Raw genomic sequence first — 16,219 nt, forward strand, 5'->3', positions numbered from 1 at the left:
GCTCTCAACTTAGTAATGTCAATTCCCATCCTTTGTTCAATGACCTGAGAAACTACCACCACAAAATACAGATAAAGTCACTCAGATCATTCATCGTATATAGTCTAGTTGTTAAAAAAAAAATCACCAGTCTTAAATACAGCAGTAGGGACTAGTTCTAGAAGACAGAGAACTGGTGATTTATGATGAGATTTAGACCAAAGAATGTCAAGAAGCAAGCGGCTGCTATAGTTGGCAAAGTGCAAACAAACCACCAATTAATAAGGTCTTTTCAGTTTTATGATCATCATTGTGACTAATTTCAGTTTTATGATCATCATTGTGACTAAGCCACATTTGCACAAACATGCATTAGCCATAAATCTTGGGCATGATAAGGACAGTGATAAATTTTCTAGACTTTATCTCTGTGCGGCCAACACTGCCATTTCTCCAGACCCAGACCCCTGTCCTGCAGCCATTGCCTTTGGAAAATGAACTTTCCTCTGTCATATATACTCTCCTACAGTGAGTCAATAACATCGACCCTTTCACTGAAAATCCTAAATGTCAATGAGTGGGAAGTAGGGCCAAGGTGGGGAGTTATGTGTGTATCTTAAAGGGATTTAGTAAATAATGATCCAGACACATGCTCTGACATGTACGACCATTAAAATGAATGAGGCAAATCCAAGTGTGCTTAGCAGAACTCTATGTGAATCCTTGACTCAGGCTCTGCTTCTTGGAGAGCTCAGACTAAAACAGAGGTTTATGATCCATTAGGTGGGGGAAAAAACATCATTTTGTCAAGCATGTGACATGCAATACATGTGTTTTTATCATATCTCAGAGGATTTGGGGGCAGGTAAAGTATGTACAATGAGAAAAAGACAAATGTCAAGACTAGATTCAGAGTCCATCTGTGTCTAGTTTTGAAGGTGGGCCTTGACTGGGCAGCTCTCTGTCCATCTCTTCTCCCAACCTGAGGATGGTCCTCATCCCTGAGGCACATAGGGGTGAGCCGGGAAAGGAGGGGAGTGTGTTTTCTATGTCACTCCATGCAGTTTCTACGCAGCATCTAGTTGAGATGTTCTGGGCTCACTGGGATACCCAGGAAGGCACTAGACCTGGTCCAGCCCCAGATTCCTATTCCAGCTCTGACCAGTGCTATGAATTTCGGCTCTCTCCCCTGGATCCTGGGGCCCCTACCTGCCCCATGCTCCCTCCTAGCATCCCTCTCTCCTACTCCGGAGCTCAAGCTGCCTCCCAGAACCACTCCTGTTGCACTTGCTAGCATCTGAGGCATCTCTTCTTTGACCTCTGTCCTTTAGCCCTTTGGGAAAGTGTATCAGCCACAGCCCAGAAAGCAGACATCACTTTCTTCATTTCAAGGAGAACATGATTTCATACAAGAAGTCATGTACGTATAAAGTCTCTGGGAGAGCTGGAGGAGGGGGGTCCAGACTGCATCTCCAGAAACGATCCCAGAAAATCACCGCACACCTGGCTCTCCAAGGGAGCCAGCCCTGCTGCAGCCAGGAGTGGGCATGGTGGGGATCGTGAGCTCTTGATGGAAGCTCTTGACTTGCAGAGGAGGCTACCAAAGCTGGGCATGGCATCCACGTTTGTTCACCGTGGGGTTTCTGCAGATCCTTGCTCAGTGCGCGCTTCCTAGGGGGTGGCTGGGTGGATGGATGGATGGATGGATGGACAGACGGACTGTGATTCTTACCCACTATGGCATTTCTTATGCTCTTAATTCTTAGTGAGATGGAATTTAACAACAACATGGGTTCACAGCTGAGCAGAGAAGCACTGAGTTCAAAAGTCCAGAGCCCTATCTACTGTGTGACCTTAAGCAGGTGACTTCAGCTCTCTGTGCCTAGTTCCTCCACTGCACAAAGGAGTGAATAATAACCATACCTCTCAAAAAGACACTCAGATGATTAGGTGAGTTCATACATGCAAAGCTCTTAGGACAGGGGCCGACAAAGACCACACTGTGTAAGCTTTTGCTGTAACAGTTGCAGTGAAGGACAAAATAGGCCTCTTTTTTGTGCTCTTTTGTAGCATTTCACCTTTTCCTTGACTAGGGGATGGGCCCCATAGAAGGGGAGTCATTCTCAAGCCACTGCACTGTTAGCTGCTCTGGATAGTAAGGGCTTACTGCTGACGCCCGTTGGTCTGGAAAGTGTGTATTTGTTCCTGGACTGTGTTGAGTGGAAAGCTAAGCCCCCAGTTTTGCCTGTGCAGCAAGTCTTGTGCTTTTGTTTCTTACTGCGAATGTTCTAGTTTAACGGGAGGCTTAACCTCCTCCCTAAATGCCGCCCTGTTTGATGTGCCGCTCGTCCTCAGTTGGGACATCAGGAGGCCATTAGGCCCATGTCTCAGGGCGAAGAGCTTCTGGGCCCTTTCAGGCAAAATACTGTCTGACTCTCGCATGACTTGCTTTGGCAGAAGCCTCCAAGTGCTGTGCTGGGCTTGCTGGGGGAAACTTTTCCACGGATGCCTACTGTCTTCTGGGCCTCTGGCTGGCGGGACAAGAGTATTTAGAGCCAAGGGTGCCCGAGGAGGCCTGATTCATCTGGTGCCTGGTGAATTATGGCTCTCGAACAGTCTGCAGGCGCAGTCTCTTTGTCAGCGATCCTCGCTGTTCTTTTCCAAGTGCTAACTAAGCTCTCTTCTTCCTCTTCCTCCTGATTCTGACTTCCTCACTCCAGACCTGCTAGTACCCCTTTGGAAAGAAGCAACACAAAATGGGACGAAACTGGGGGTCAGGAGACTTGGCTCTGTCCTGTACCCCACTTCTAACTGCCTGTGTGAACTCAAGCAAATTAGTAAATAGCTTTGGGCTTGGTTTTTTGCCTTTTTTTTTTTCATATTGAAGTTGAAAGGACTACACTCAAAATTTTACAAAGTAATCTGCTTCTGGTTTGAAAGAAGGATGGATGGGTGGATAGATGGATGAACAGATAGGCAAATGAACCACTTTTTAATCTGCAGAGCAAACTATTTCCTTTAAGAAGATGAAAGGGGGAAAAAAATCAGTGATAGTAAAGCCAAAAATAAAAATAAATGAGCCATGAACAACCAAAGCTCTCAGCAGTTTTGAACAGATGTTTTTCTATACCGTCATAGACTGAGACAAAATGAACCCTCTCTCTACAAGAGTATTAGAACCAATTTTGTGGGAAAGGGAGAAGCACCTAGGATGGAGAGGGCCCATGGCCACACCAACACCAGTCAGCAAAGCCAAAGGCAGCAGGGCTAACTGATGGGGATATAGCTGTGGCAACAACTCAGGTTTTTTTTGCAAACTGATTATCATGGGCCATGTTAAAGGTGCACCAAATTCAGGAAGATGTTGGAGTTTAAACTCGTTTCTAGAAATTTTCTCTTGATTTATGTATAATATCAGAAACTATTATCCTCAGAACCTTTGTTCAAGAACTAGAATCAGGTCAATAAAAGAATCTTCTAGACCTACTCACATATTATATCTACCACAAGAGTAACCAGAGACATAAACACAAATATTTTATTCTTCATATTTTGATTTAATATAGTATTTTTAAGTCTAGTTTGTTCTGGAAGAGATACTGGCCATTTAAAGGAAAAGGAGAAAGTTTTGGTATAAGATCAGTTTTTTTGAAACTTCAACTTTTTCACATTTAATGCCAATCAGGGATCTCGTTAGGCTCTACCAAACCTTCTGGCTATCCTCATGAGGCTATCATAAAGGGCCACATTATGATTTTCATAGTCCTACTCGCTTTTGCCTTTATGGACCTCTTCCTCTATTAAAAAAAAAATACTAAAAATTATATGGTACAATTGCATTGGTACAAAGATAATATTCTATATCAGAACATTATCTTTGATCTAAAAGTTCATTTGTTTCCTTCTGATTTTAAACTAGTACATTTCCACGGACCCCTAAAAGTCTTGTGGGCTCTGGGCACTGTGCCTTCTGTGCCTAATGGGTTAGTCAGCTATGGGGTCAAAGCCCCACTTGGCACCAGTCTTCCTAGGGCAGGAGCATAGCTAGCCATGAGGGGGTCGCATGTGTGTTTCTTCCCTGGAGTGGTCCTTGTCACCCAGGAGCTACCCAGTTTGGTCTCAAGATAACAGCTCGGAAGTGAAGGAACTAGACTCACATCTAGAGAGGCTTGGGGGCAGGAGTATCCTGGCTTAAAAACTTCATATCCTCTAGGAGCCAGTTTCTCAGCAACAAGTCTGTGGACATAGCTCCCAGTGTTCCTCCAAGGGACATGCCCAGTTATACAAGAGTCATCGCGCCCAGAGAAGCCCAGAGCTCTGGCTTTCTGGCCAATATTTCAAGATCTCTCCAATCTAATGCAATTTACTAAGCAGGGGTCATTTTTATCATAAGCCATCTTGCCTGGCTACGGTTTGACATTCTTCTCTTATCAGGTTTCCACGGAAACCGAGCTAGAAAGTTAACCAAAGGTCAAATTCTTATGCAGAAGAGGGGGGAAGGGGCTTAATAATCCTTTGCCTATAACAGGCAACTTGCCAGTTAAAGAAATAATTATATTAATGTTACAGTACAGACTTTACTATGTGTCTGTGTCAGAGACAATGTTCCCTGAAGTCCATTTCCCTTTCCTCCTGGGCACAGTTTGACCACAATTTCCAGATTCCCTTGTGAGTAAATGTAGTTTACGACTAATTCTGGCCAATGAACAATGGGTAGAAGTGATACCGATCACTTTCAGGCTGAGTGCATAAAGTCTGGAAATCCTCCATGCTCGCTCTCGTGCATCTGCTGATGAGACACAGAGCTCCCATGTGGGATTCCAGTGCCCTAGGGAATGGGGGCACCAGTGGACAGAAGGAACCTAGGTACCTGTACGGTTGTGTAGGGCAGAGACCCCCTAGTGTCAGCATACCCCGAATGTGATATAAGCGAGAAATAAATGACCAGCAAGAACAGGAAAGAATGAATTTGTTGGTGTTTTTCATTCCTCTCCTCCCCACCCCCAAAGGTGAACTGACAGAGAATGTTTGATTAGGAAAATTAAATGACTCTGCCTAACTCTCTTAATGTCGGAGGAAACCATACAACTTATCTCCCCCCAGCCCAGCCGTCCCTAACATGGGGGGAGAACTTTGAGTAGAGCACCAGGGGAAGACATCTCTCCCCTATCACCGCCTTCTATGTGGTCCTTTGCCGAGAGGTGAGTGGCTTCTGGTTAAATAGAAAATTCCATGACAGTCAGAGGTTTCTCATCTAAGAAGCCATTGCTGAAGCCCGGCATTCCAATCGGATTTCAGTCACATGATTTGGGACACAAAGCAATCCAACCTCCGTGGCTGAGAGGAAGGAGCCAAAGGTTCTTGTCATAAAAATCCCGAATTGGGAAAACTAAGAAATGTGTTTGGGAAGAGGTCATGAGGCCAGTACTGCTTTTATGCCTGAGAAAGTCGTTCCCAAATTGTGCTCTTTAAATGGACAATGTTAGTCCATTGTTCTGTGCTTAGCTGTTTTAGTAAAGGATTAGAGGTTTTCTATATATGTAAGTGGGAAAACCTATCAACGTCCCTTCGGTAAAGTATGTGGTTTAGTGTGCTTTTGGTTACAAGGGAAAACAAAAAATGAAAGAAAGCTCAACTGGCTTAAACCAGGAAGGTAATTCGTTGGATTCTGTGACTTATAAGTCGAGAGAAGGGACGGCGTCCAGTGGTGAGGAGCCCTTGCTGGGGTGATGCTGGTGGGAACAGCGAATTAAACGAGGAAGAGCATGAGCTCTCACTTCCTGCCGCCACTCTCCCTCTAGTGCCCCCTGTTGGCAGGCTACCCGGTCTAGCATCTCCGAGCTAAGTACAGAAGACAGGGTGTGGAGTTGAGAGACAGCAGCTTAGTCACGATCACATCTCTGTAGCAGATGATTTTTCCACATTGCTGTTAAATGAAAAGATAATCCGAGAGAATGCAGCCAAGAAATCTAAGAAATGAGTATCACGGAGCTAGGTCAGGCAGTTAATTAATGAGAGCATTTATGTTATTGTTCTGGATTATGTGATGGGTTTGTTATCTGTTGCTTTCTGTATGGAAGTTGTGATTTCTTTTCTCACTCTCAATAAATGTAACCTACATACTTGAAAAAAAAAATAAAAAGGATTTACAACCTTCCCCAGTGGCATACAAGGATCACAAAATCCCAAGAATGAAGGTAGTAAGGGACTAGCCCTTGCAAATCTCTGCTCACCCCCACGGGGGACCCCAGCTCAGTGGGTATTTTGTCCTGGGTGCTTCGTTGCCCAGAGCTTAGCAAAAAGTGGAGCAGGGGAGAGGACAAGGTCCCCAGTCCCCCCACACTTCCTTCTTTCCCTTGACCCGCTCCCCCGAGGCTGCACTGGAGAGAACCATCACCCCCAGCCCACTGCCCCCTGCACAGAGGAGGTACTGAGTCTAGCATTTTAGCTGGATGACAGACTCTTCCCGTGGCTGAGCTCCTTCTCCCGTCACAACTCTTCTTCTTCGCAGGAAGCACATCCTTCAGAGAGCAACAACCTGGTTGTGTTTGTTGTAGATTAGGGAACATACTCTCCCCTCTCTTAATCATGACAGCCTACATGTATTTTCTTGGGTTCCACTTCAAGTTATTCTATATATCTGCATACAGGCTAATAAATTAAATAAATGTAAGCTCCTGGAAGGAAGACATGGCCCTTTACTTACTTACTTACTCACTTATTTAACATAACTCTATGGCCAGCAGAGAGCCCAACGTGGGGCGTGAACTCACGACCCTGAGATCAAGACCTGAGCTGAGCTAGAGAATTGGAGAACCGCCTGTGCCACCCAGCACCCCAGTTTCTTTATCTTCCCTTTGCACCAGCAAAGATCTGAGAGCTAACGGCTTAAACAGAGGAGGGTTAGAAAGGGAAAGAGCAGCCCTTTCCCTTTTGAAAAAGGAGCATTTTCGAGTCCCACTACCCTCCTGCTTACATCCCATTGTCCAGAACTTTCTTACAGGGCTGTACCAGGTTGCAAGGTCCAAGGAAAAAGTCAATGAGTGTCGACGAAATGCTGATACGGGAGCAGAATTTTGGTCAAAGGACTTCTCTTTGGAGAACAGTTTAAAGTTTACGTTTGAGAGTCAATGTCCAGAAAGGCTGAGATGACAGAAGGGCTCTCAAGACAGTTTACTTAGAGACGATGATGAGCAAAATTCAGAGGACGTTCCACGACCCCATTTTTCTTTAACATTGAAAATATTTATTGGATCATATTAAGATTCCAGAAGTATACCTGTGAACCTTAGAATATTTGGCCAAAGGAAAAATAATGTCCCCTACTCGCAGAACCTAGACATCTAGACATAGCCCTAATTAACATTCTGGTGTGCTTTACTTCAGTCTCTTCCGTGCATAAATAATTTGTTAATTTTTAACAAGTAAAAAACAAAACGAAACAAACAACAACAACAACAAAAACAACATTCTTGCTGTTTGCAGTGGTGTTTTAACTATTTTTGGAAAAGCGATATATTAAAAAGTCTCCCCCCCAACCGCCCCCCCCCCCCCCATCGTTCTCCCTCATCCTGATCTCCACTCCAGGATCACTGCTCCTGGCAGTCTCTGTAAATCCCATCACAATTTATCTTCTGTACATTTCAGCAGATACAAGCTTCCAAATCCTCTGGAACACATTTTACATAAATGCCAGCCCAACACACACTCTGTTCTCACCTTGCCGTTTCCACCCACACTTTATTCTGCTTTTTGCCAGATCAACACCAGAGCTTCTCCCTTCGTGCTCTTTCTTCCTGTGGCCGTGACCCATTTATTACCCAGCTGCTTCTGATGGGCACTTGTTGCTTCCAGTCTCCTGCTATTACAAACAATGGCAGTGGCCTTTTATAGGTCTCATTTGCATATGTTAACATATTGATAGGATAAATTCCTCGAGGCGGAACTGTCAGGTCAAATGCACTTGGAATAGTGATAGGAGCTGCCCAGTTGCTCTCCACACTGATGGCAACACTTTGCATGCCCACCAGCAAATCTATGAGTGTCTTAAAATCCGTCTTAATATAGCTTTAGAATGGGGAAGATTGAATCATAGTGTTTGCTTTTTTTTTCTTCTGTCTTAATGGTATTCCTGCTCAGTGCTCTACCTTTCATGAGTATTTACCTGTGAGATCCTTGGGCATACGGGGGTCGGGAGTCCGTTGGACTAATGAACACGAAGGCTGCACCTGTCCGGTGAACAGTTGCTACTTTTCCCTGCATTCTGTCCCTGATAGATGCACGTGACATTCTAGCTAAATGATAGTGTTTTCCTAAGATTTTATTTTTAAGCCATCTTTACACGCAACATGGGGCTCAAACCTACCACTCCAAGATCAAGAGCCATGTGCTCTACCGACTGAGACAGCCAGGTGCCCCTAAATAATTGTTATTTTGATGATTTGTACCCTGTTTTTTTCCTAAAATATTTTAAGGAAGAAAGTTGGGATAAAGGGAAAATAATAGTAAAAAAATGACTGTAAGGAAAGCAAGGTAAAGCCAGAGATGAAGTCAATTTACCCAACGGCCTCAGCATTTTCACTTAACGCATGGACCAGCCATAGGTCTGGACGATGGTCTCTTGCTCTTAATTCTAGAACTTGCTAGAGGCAGGTCACAGATTCGGCCCAGGCCAAGAGCCAAAGAGTTCAAAACATCTGGCTCCATCGGAACCTGGCTTTTCCGAGGCGGTAATAATCACCCGAGTGCGTGGAGAGGAGACAGTGTTTCTCTCCGCGTTCAAGCTCCAAACTCACGTGCCCTGTGGGACTGGAGAGCAGAGACAGAGCAGGTCTGGGAGGAGGGCGGTCAGCTGGTGCGAAGGGAAGAACAGAGGATGAGGAAGAGCTTGGAGGAAGAAGAACAAGGCACGAGGAGTGGGGGACATGCCCAGAAAGTGCCCTGGTCCAAAACAGAAATATCGTCAGGACAGGCAGAGATGCACCACTGATCAGACTGTAGGAGCCGTAGCAAATCAACATCAACTTCACTCTACTGGAATTCTTACAGTACCACATGGCCTGCTTTTTCTAAGCCTGACCTTGGCCACATTCCTGTTTGGCATCATGACTTTGTTTTCTGGCCAAATCCTACTTGGAGTTGAGCTCTATAGAGGAAGAAGGGATTGCATTAGGCTTAGATCGTGGCAATACATCGTATGAAAACATGCCAGTTCCTAGCAGAGGGGAGCATAACCCTAAGAATGTTCAGGAAAATTGGAGACCATCTTCATGTCTGTGTCAAATGACAATACTTTGCTTTTCCGTATTCTTCATCTATAAAATTGTCAGTTTATTTTATTTTTTTAAGATTATTTATTTATTTATTTGACAGAGAGAGAGAGAGATCACAAGTAGGCAGAAAGGCAGGCAGAGAGAGGGGCGAAAGCAGGCTCCCTACAGAACAGAAAACCCCATGTGGGGCTCGATCTCAGGACCCTGAGATCATGGCCTGAGCCGAAGGCAGAGGGTTAACCCACTGAGCCACCCAGGTGCCCCAAAATTGTCCCTTTAAACCCAGATTTTAAAAAAGTAGTCCTACTAGGATTACAGCTCTGACAAGAGATACTTGCTAGTAGAAGGGGATAAGAATTAAAAATGGCATTAGGGTATTAGGGTGAAATTTACCCAAAAGAACCCAATGTTGTTATAGTTGCCTTTTCATACACACAAAGTCATAGCCATTGCTCAGTGTCAAAATAAACGTGTTTTGCTTCATTTGGTGCAGATAAAGCTATTGTCTCTCCAGAGAAACCAAACAAACCCTTTAACTTACAACACAGTATTTTGTCCTTCCAGGCATCCTACAAGCCATTGTTGAAGCAGGTTGTGGAAGAAATATTTAATCCTGAGAAGCCAGACCCAGTGGATATTGAACACATGTCTTCAGGCCTCACTGACCTCCTTAAAACTGGATTCAGCATGTTTATGAAGGTAAAGTAATCCTGATTATCTGTCTTGCTGTCTTTGCTGGCTTGCTGAAAATGCTGCCACCAGTTCACCCTGAGGAGGACCATATAGGACAACCTCTGGTGTTTGGGCTCTTCTGAAATCAGGTGCCATCTTTATTTAACTTTGGTCATAAGCAACCTGACCTTCCAGCCTTAGCCAGCTTCTTTTGACCTAAGCGCTATGGTGTTTTTTCAGTTGGCATGTGAGGATACAAGCCCCCTAGGATAACATAAATGAGAACATTTCAACTCCTCGGCTCACATTTCACCTAATCCGTATGCTAGTCACAGGTCTTGATGATGGTCTTTTGCTCTTAATTCTAGAACTTCTGTAGAGTAGTGAATGACTCTACTCAGTCCCATGACTCGCATCACCCCCAAATCCATTCAAAAAACTTTTGTTTTAGCCTGGTGGACTCCCAGTTGCCAAGGGCTAGACTTTCTCTGGCTAATATCAAGGAGAGGTCAAAATGACTGAACAGCCTTTGCCATGAGGATGAAAGGAGGAAAAGTACACAAATGAGATCTATTTTTAACTCACTATAAAGTTTCTAAATTTAAAAGGATCTAAACAAGATTACAGGCTGGCCTCCTAGTCTATGCCAGGATTTCAGTTGTAATAACTCTTGGAAATAACAGAATGTTTTGCCTACTTCAAAGCATCTTTGAAATCATGGATTAATCTACAGAGATGATCTGGCCTTTCAGAGTTCAATAAATGCATATGCCAGGAAAACTGGTCCACTCGAACAGCCAGAGGACAGAAACCAGACAATGAGACTCTAGACAAAGCAGTTAAGTGGGCTGGAGGGGCCACCCGGGTCTCCGTCCTGCTGCCTCCAATTAGCACTGACTGTTACTCTGTGTGGCAGCTGGATTTTACCCCTATTTATTTATTTACTTATTTACTTATTTATTTTTAAACCTTTTATTTATTTATTTGACACAGAGAGAGAGATCACAAGTAGGCAGAGAGGCAGGCAGTGGTGGGGGGTGGGGGGGGAAGCAGGCTCCCCACTGAGCAGAGAGCCCAATGTGGGGCTCGATCCCAGAACCCTGGGATTATGACCTGAGCCGAAGGCAGAGGCTTTAACCCACTGAGCCACCCAGGCGCCCTATATATTTCTTTTTAATAAATAATGTATTACAGATCAACTTCTTAAAAGTGTGTGGGGGATCCTCTGTCGAATGTAAGCCTAAGGTTGTCCAGTAGCCCTTCCCGATGGCTAGTTTTTGTAGAAACTTCCAGACTAGACGTGGTCTCCAAACCCTTCTCCACTTGAGTACCCTCTTCCTTCCCTCACGAGCTTGGATTTTGCCCTGACAAGAGGCTAAAATGACAAGTGTGGGCTTTCAGGACCCAGGCAGGGAGGTCTGAGGCCGGCTCCACAGGCCCCATGTGCTTCTCCAGTCAGGCCGCTGCCTCTATGGTTGGCCGGGGACACAGTGAAGGTTCCAGCCTGCCTGCTCTCTGCTCACCAGACACGTTTGCAGTCGGCGGAGACACACAGTGCAGACAAGACGAGGCCTCCGTCTCGCTCTTGGCCAGTGGTGTCCTGCAGAGACAACTGTTTCTTCTTAGCAAATGGGTCCTGTGACCAAATTTGTTTGGGAAACACTGGCTGAAACAAAAAATTGTATTGCTTCTGAGGGCACGGTGCCTTTCCTGTGCTCCTGGACTTTGCAAGTATCAGGTCAATATGGAGCCTCCCTTGTGGGAGACGATCGGCTTGCGTTTTCCATTACTGTTTCATGAACCGTGACACATCACATTTTTAAATTCCCCTTTTATGCTCTGCAGAGTGTTTTCTGCAGCTCTGTCTCTGACTAGAAGCTTTACTGTCCTAAGGAGGATTTTTGCCTAGGAAGATGCTTGGGGCCATCCTGGGCTGTTGTGTTTCTCTGACTTCCTATCCCTGGGGTTGGGACTCATGAAGAAATGCTCTGGCCCCTTGAGACGGATCTCAAAGGGAAGTTCCCAAGTAATGCATTTCAGAAAAAAGAAGAATTTGTATTTTCCCAGCAGCTGTCAGAATCCGTTCCTCAGCCCCCAGCTGCCAGGCTGTGCTCTCAGTTGCCAGGGGATGTCATCAGTCTGCAGGGACTGGGAAGTCTCGGCAGGCTGGGCACAAAGCCCTCCCCACCCCGCCACACCAATGGAGAGGAGTTTTGTTCTGTTGCTAAATGGGCTTGCATGGCTGACTTCCCACAACACCGTGGAACTTGAAAAGGAACATTACCTCTGGCTCGTGCATTCAGGGTTGGAACAAAACAAATGGGATAAAATGTAGAGAAGAACAGTCAGTAGGGCCTTGAGGACTAACTGTGATTTCCCAAGGAGCTCCGTCTTTGAGATGGAGGGAAGCCATCAGGAGAGCGTGTGTTCTACTCTTCTCTGAGGCCCGTGGAGAGAAGAGCTTGCAAGATGTGTGTTTAAGAGTCTCTGCCTCAAACCAAAACTCTGTGCGAGAGAAGTCAAGGATGCTGCAGTTTGCCCTGATTGAAGTCCGAACCTCCCTCTGTGTCCTACCGTAACTTGTTACCATCTCCTTCCCGCGTTGCTTTCATGTGCTTTCCTCTGTAAAGGCTGTCCAGAGAAGTCCCCTATTCTGTTCTGGCTATCTCTTGCTGCGTAAGAAGCCATCCCAAAACACTGACTTAACGTACTATTGATCACTGATTTCATTCGTGAATCTGGACTCTGGGCAGAGCGCAACAGAGAGCGATTCACCTTCAAGATGGCACCCCTGCGTGCCAGCAGGTTGATGCTGCCCATCAGCTGGTGGCCCAGCCTGGCCCGTGAGTGAAGGGATGAGGTTCCTCTCTGTCACCCTGAGCTTCCTTCACAACATGATGGCTGCGTTCAAGGGCAAGCGTTCTAACAGAGAGCCAGATAGAAACCTCAGAAATCATGTGGCGTCCCATCCACAGTGCTCTGTTGGTTGAGGCAGTTACACGTACGCAGCTGGGTTCAAGGAGAGAGGACACACTCTCCTCCTCTTGGAAAGGGAGCAGGAACATGAAGTGCAGAAATTATTGTCATGGCCACTTTTGGAAAACACAGTCTGCACTGGGCCTGAATATGCCCTTGGCTGTCCAGCCTGACAGGACAGCATGTGGCAGATTCTGAGAGTTTTCCCTCCAGGCTACAGGATAGAACATTCTCTGGTGCTCTTGACATTGGCTTCAAAATAAGTGCTCCCAGAAAAGCTTTGATAATGAGACACCTGCCTGTTTGCCATAATTTTTTTTAGTAATATAATCTCAAAACCAATCAACAACCAACCAACCAAACAAAACCTTCCTGTGTGATAAGACACTACAGGACTTTCCTCTGCTGGGTTCACTATGTCAGGCCCTGGAAGGTAAAGCAGATGAGCTGGGGAGAAGAGCGAGTGTGCCCACAAGACCATTCTTTGGATGGTGCTGAGACAGTGTTCCGCGTCAGCGACGTACACTCGTCAAACAGAGGATAGACTTGTGGTTAGCCACATAAAGCTGTGGGCTTCAAAGGCCAGTGCCCTGGAGGAAGGCGGGGGGACTATCAAACTGGGGAGAGACAGCTTTGGCAGAGCCTGACATTCTTCAAACAACCAAGCATTTCTCCAAGATGCTTGTGCACAGAGCACCTTGATCTCCTTACAGGAAAGCTTGATAGTGATCTAATAAATAAATCGAAACATACCTGGTAAGGTATGCTTCAACGTTAATTTAATTTAAAACTAGCTTGTCTAATAGGCAGCACTCTTAAAAATGCATTTCTGGAATTTGTGGTTTGGATTTCAGTCTCCTGAAAATAATAGACTTTATATCTACTCCATGTGTTTGGCCCCCAACTTGTTTTGACTAAAGGACATGATTTGCCAAGATGTTTTCTCTGCTGGAATTGGCATGAGGAGGGTAGGTTTTATCTAATGAAATTGCGTGAGGCCCTTTTACCTCCTTTTATAAATGTTTTTTAAGAAGGTTTTTGTTGTTGTTGTTCCATTTCCTATGTGGCCGTGCTTAATTGGAAAATATTAAAAGATTTAGGAAAAAGACTCAAAGAAGACCCGGTGCTTACCTCTGGGCCCTTTTCTGAATTGAGATGAGAGCTTCATCGCCTTGGGCCCACAAGGGCAGATGGAAAAGCTGCTTGGCAGGCCCTGAGAAGCTGGTAGTGAAAAGAGATCAGAATTGAAACTCTTTCAGTTGCAATGAAGATACCAACAAAATGCATGACTTCATCATTTCTTGTGAATCATTTGTGGCGAAGACTGAGGAGGGTCTTGGGAAGTTCGGGGCAGCCGTGTGGTGGGCTTCAGGGAGGATGGGGACTGAGACCTGGAAAAGCCATCAGGAACCCAGACAGTTCTCTGAGACTCGCTCTGGCCTGCAGAAGATGGAAAGCACCAGGGCCGGCATAGCACGGGTGCTCGCTAAGTATTCGTTGAGTGAATGGCTGGATCGTGATGCCACGGCCCTTGGTTTTTCTTAAGAGCTCAGCTTTGGGGCACCTGGGGGGCTCAGTTGGTTAAGCGTCTGCCTTCAGCTCAAGATATGGTCTCAGGGTCTGGGGATCGAGCCTCATGTCGGCCTCCCTGCTCAGTGGAGAGTCTGCTTCTCCCTCCTGCTGCTCATGTATGCAGTCTCTCTGTGTGTGTGTGTCTCTCTCTCTTTCTCTCTCAGATGAACAAATAAAATCTTTAAAAAAAGAAAAATAAGAGCTCAGCTTTGACTGAGCCTCATCTGTCTTAGGTCAAATGTCTTGATTCCCAGGGAAGGATCTGCAATTGGCCCAACTGAAGTCTGCAGCCCTCTCCCAAAGCAGTCAGCTATGGCTGAGGGGCAACCATATAGCTGCTGGGAGCACACCGCACAACCATGGGGGTAAAGGAGACTGTTCATGTGTGGGATGGAAGTGCCTACAGGAGGAGGTGAAGGTTGCCAGGGAGATGAAGGGCAAAAATAATGAGCCTCAGGTGACATTGGCCGTCAGGTCCTTGGACTGTAAGAGCTGGATGTGCCTGTGGGTCATCTCGTCCAGCTCATCCTTGTTTACATAAGCAAATAAGACAGAGAGATGGACTGTTGGTGTATCTGTTACACTTAATGGCATTTCTGACGAGAAGTGAACAGTTTGGCATTTGGTGTCTCTTGATTAACTCAGCACACGTCCTGGAATTCCTGTTCACAACACTATTTATCCTCATGGTTTCCATTTCCTCCTTCTTAACTGTGCTTCCTCCTATGAGGTAAGGTTGATTTGTGTCTACCACCAGCTAAATATGACACATCAGTTCTAGTGAGATGGGTTCTCACAATTGGAATCATTAAACTGAGGCAAAAGCTTGGTTTGGGCAGTCAACGAACTTCGTCTGCCTGTGAGCAATTATCAAGAGCCTCTTCTGTGTGCGTGCGCCGGTTGTGGGCAGGGAAGACATGAGGACAAACCAGATAGCCCACCTGCCCTGACCCAGTTCACCTTGTGTGGCCTGCAGGCGATGGACAGGAAAACGGAACACCGTGGGGAGGAGAGAGAAGTGGTGTGCCAGACGGGACCCAAGGGCACAAAGGAGGGGGAGTCGGACCGGGAGTCAGAGAGAACCTCCCAGAAGAGTGGAGTGCCATCAGTGCCATGGGAGTTAGAAACAAAGTGACCCATGCTGCGGTTCCCAGTGGCCAGAGCTGAGGGTGGATATAGGGAATGGAAAAATGTAAAGACAAAGAGGGAGGCAAAAGCCAGATCAGGACGGATAGAGGTGTGAATTTTGCCAGAACACTGAGGTGCCATTGAATGGTTGTTAGGAATCTATAATAAGTTTATAGGCTACAAAGGTGACTCCAGCAGCGAGTGTGGGGGGGACATGTGGCCAGACCCACATCGGGCTGCAGAGGGATGGCGGGCAGATGAGGAGATCCAGAGCTCAAGCAGGGTAGGGGGTATGAGGGCAGGGGTGCCATGCTGGCAGGTTCCCCAGGACAGGGTGTTGCTCAGATGCAGGAGATGAGAAGACACCACCTGGGGTCATTGGCCTGGTGTGGGGTGACTGCAGGAACGATGTTCACATTCTCTCTGACGGAGAAGCGGAATGGAGAGCAAGAGGACTCGCGTTTGAGAGTTTAGCTTTGCAGCTCCGCAGGGCCTGGGCCAATGGGAGCAATCTGGGGCCACGGGGGCAGGTGAGCCACGGACCGTGGGCGGGGCCTAGGTCACCAGGAAGGGAGTCTGGGAGGAGAGCAGGGGCAGAGGCCCGAGCAGTCGGGGACACA

General features: G+C 46.3%; 1 protein-coding gene across 1 annotated transcript in view; it reads left to right on the forward strand.

The window, feature by feature from the left end:
• The window catches only part of LOC116876458 (sec1 family domain-containing protein 2-like), a 326,707-nt gene that overhangs the window by 292,955 nt on the left and 17,533 nt on the right, over positions 1–16,219 (forward strand). Inside the window, exon 4 of the mRNA XM_032873001.1 lies at positions 9,816–9,950. Coding sequence (XP_032728892.1) covers positions 9,816–9,950 — 135 coding nt within the window. The remainder of the gene's footprint in view (positions 1–9,815; positions 9,951–16,219) is intronic.

The sequence above is a fragment of the Lontra canadensis genome, unplaced genomic scaffold (genome assembly GCF_010015895.1).
Source record: "Lontra canadensis isolate GAN:19392208 unplaced genomic scaffold, GSC_riverotter_1.0 scaffold1, whole genome shotgun sequence".
NCBI lineage: Eukaryota > Metazoa > Chordata > Mammalia > Carnivora > Mustelidae > Lontra > Lontra canadensis.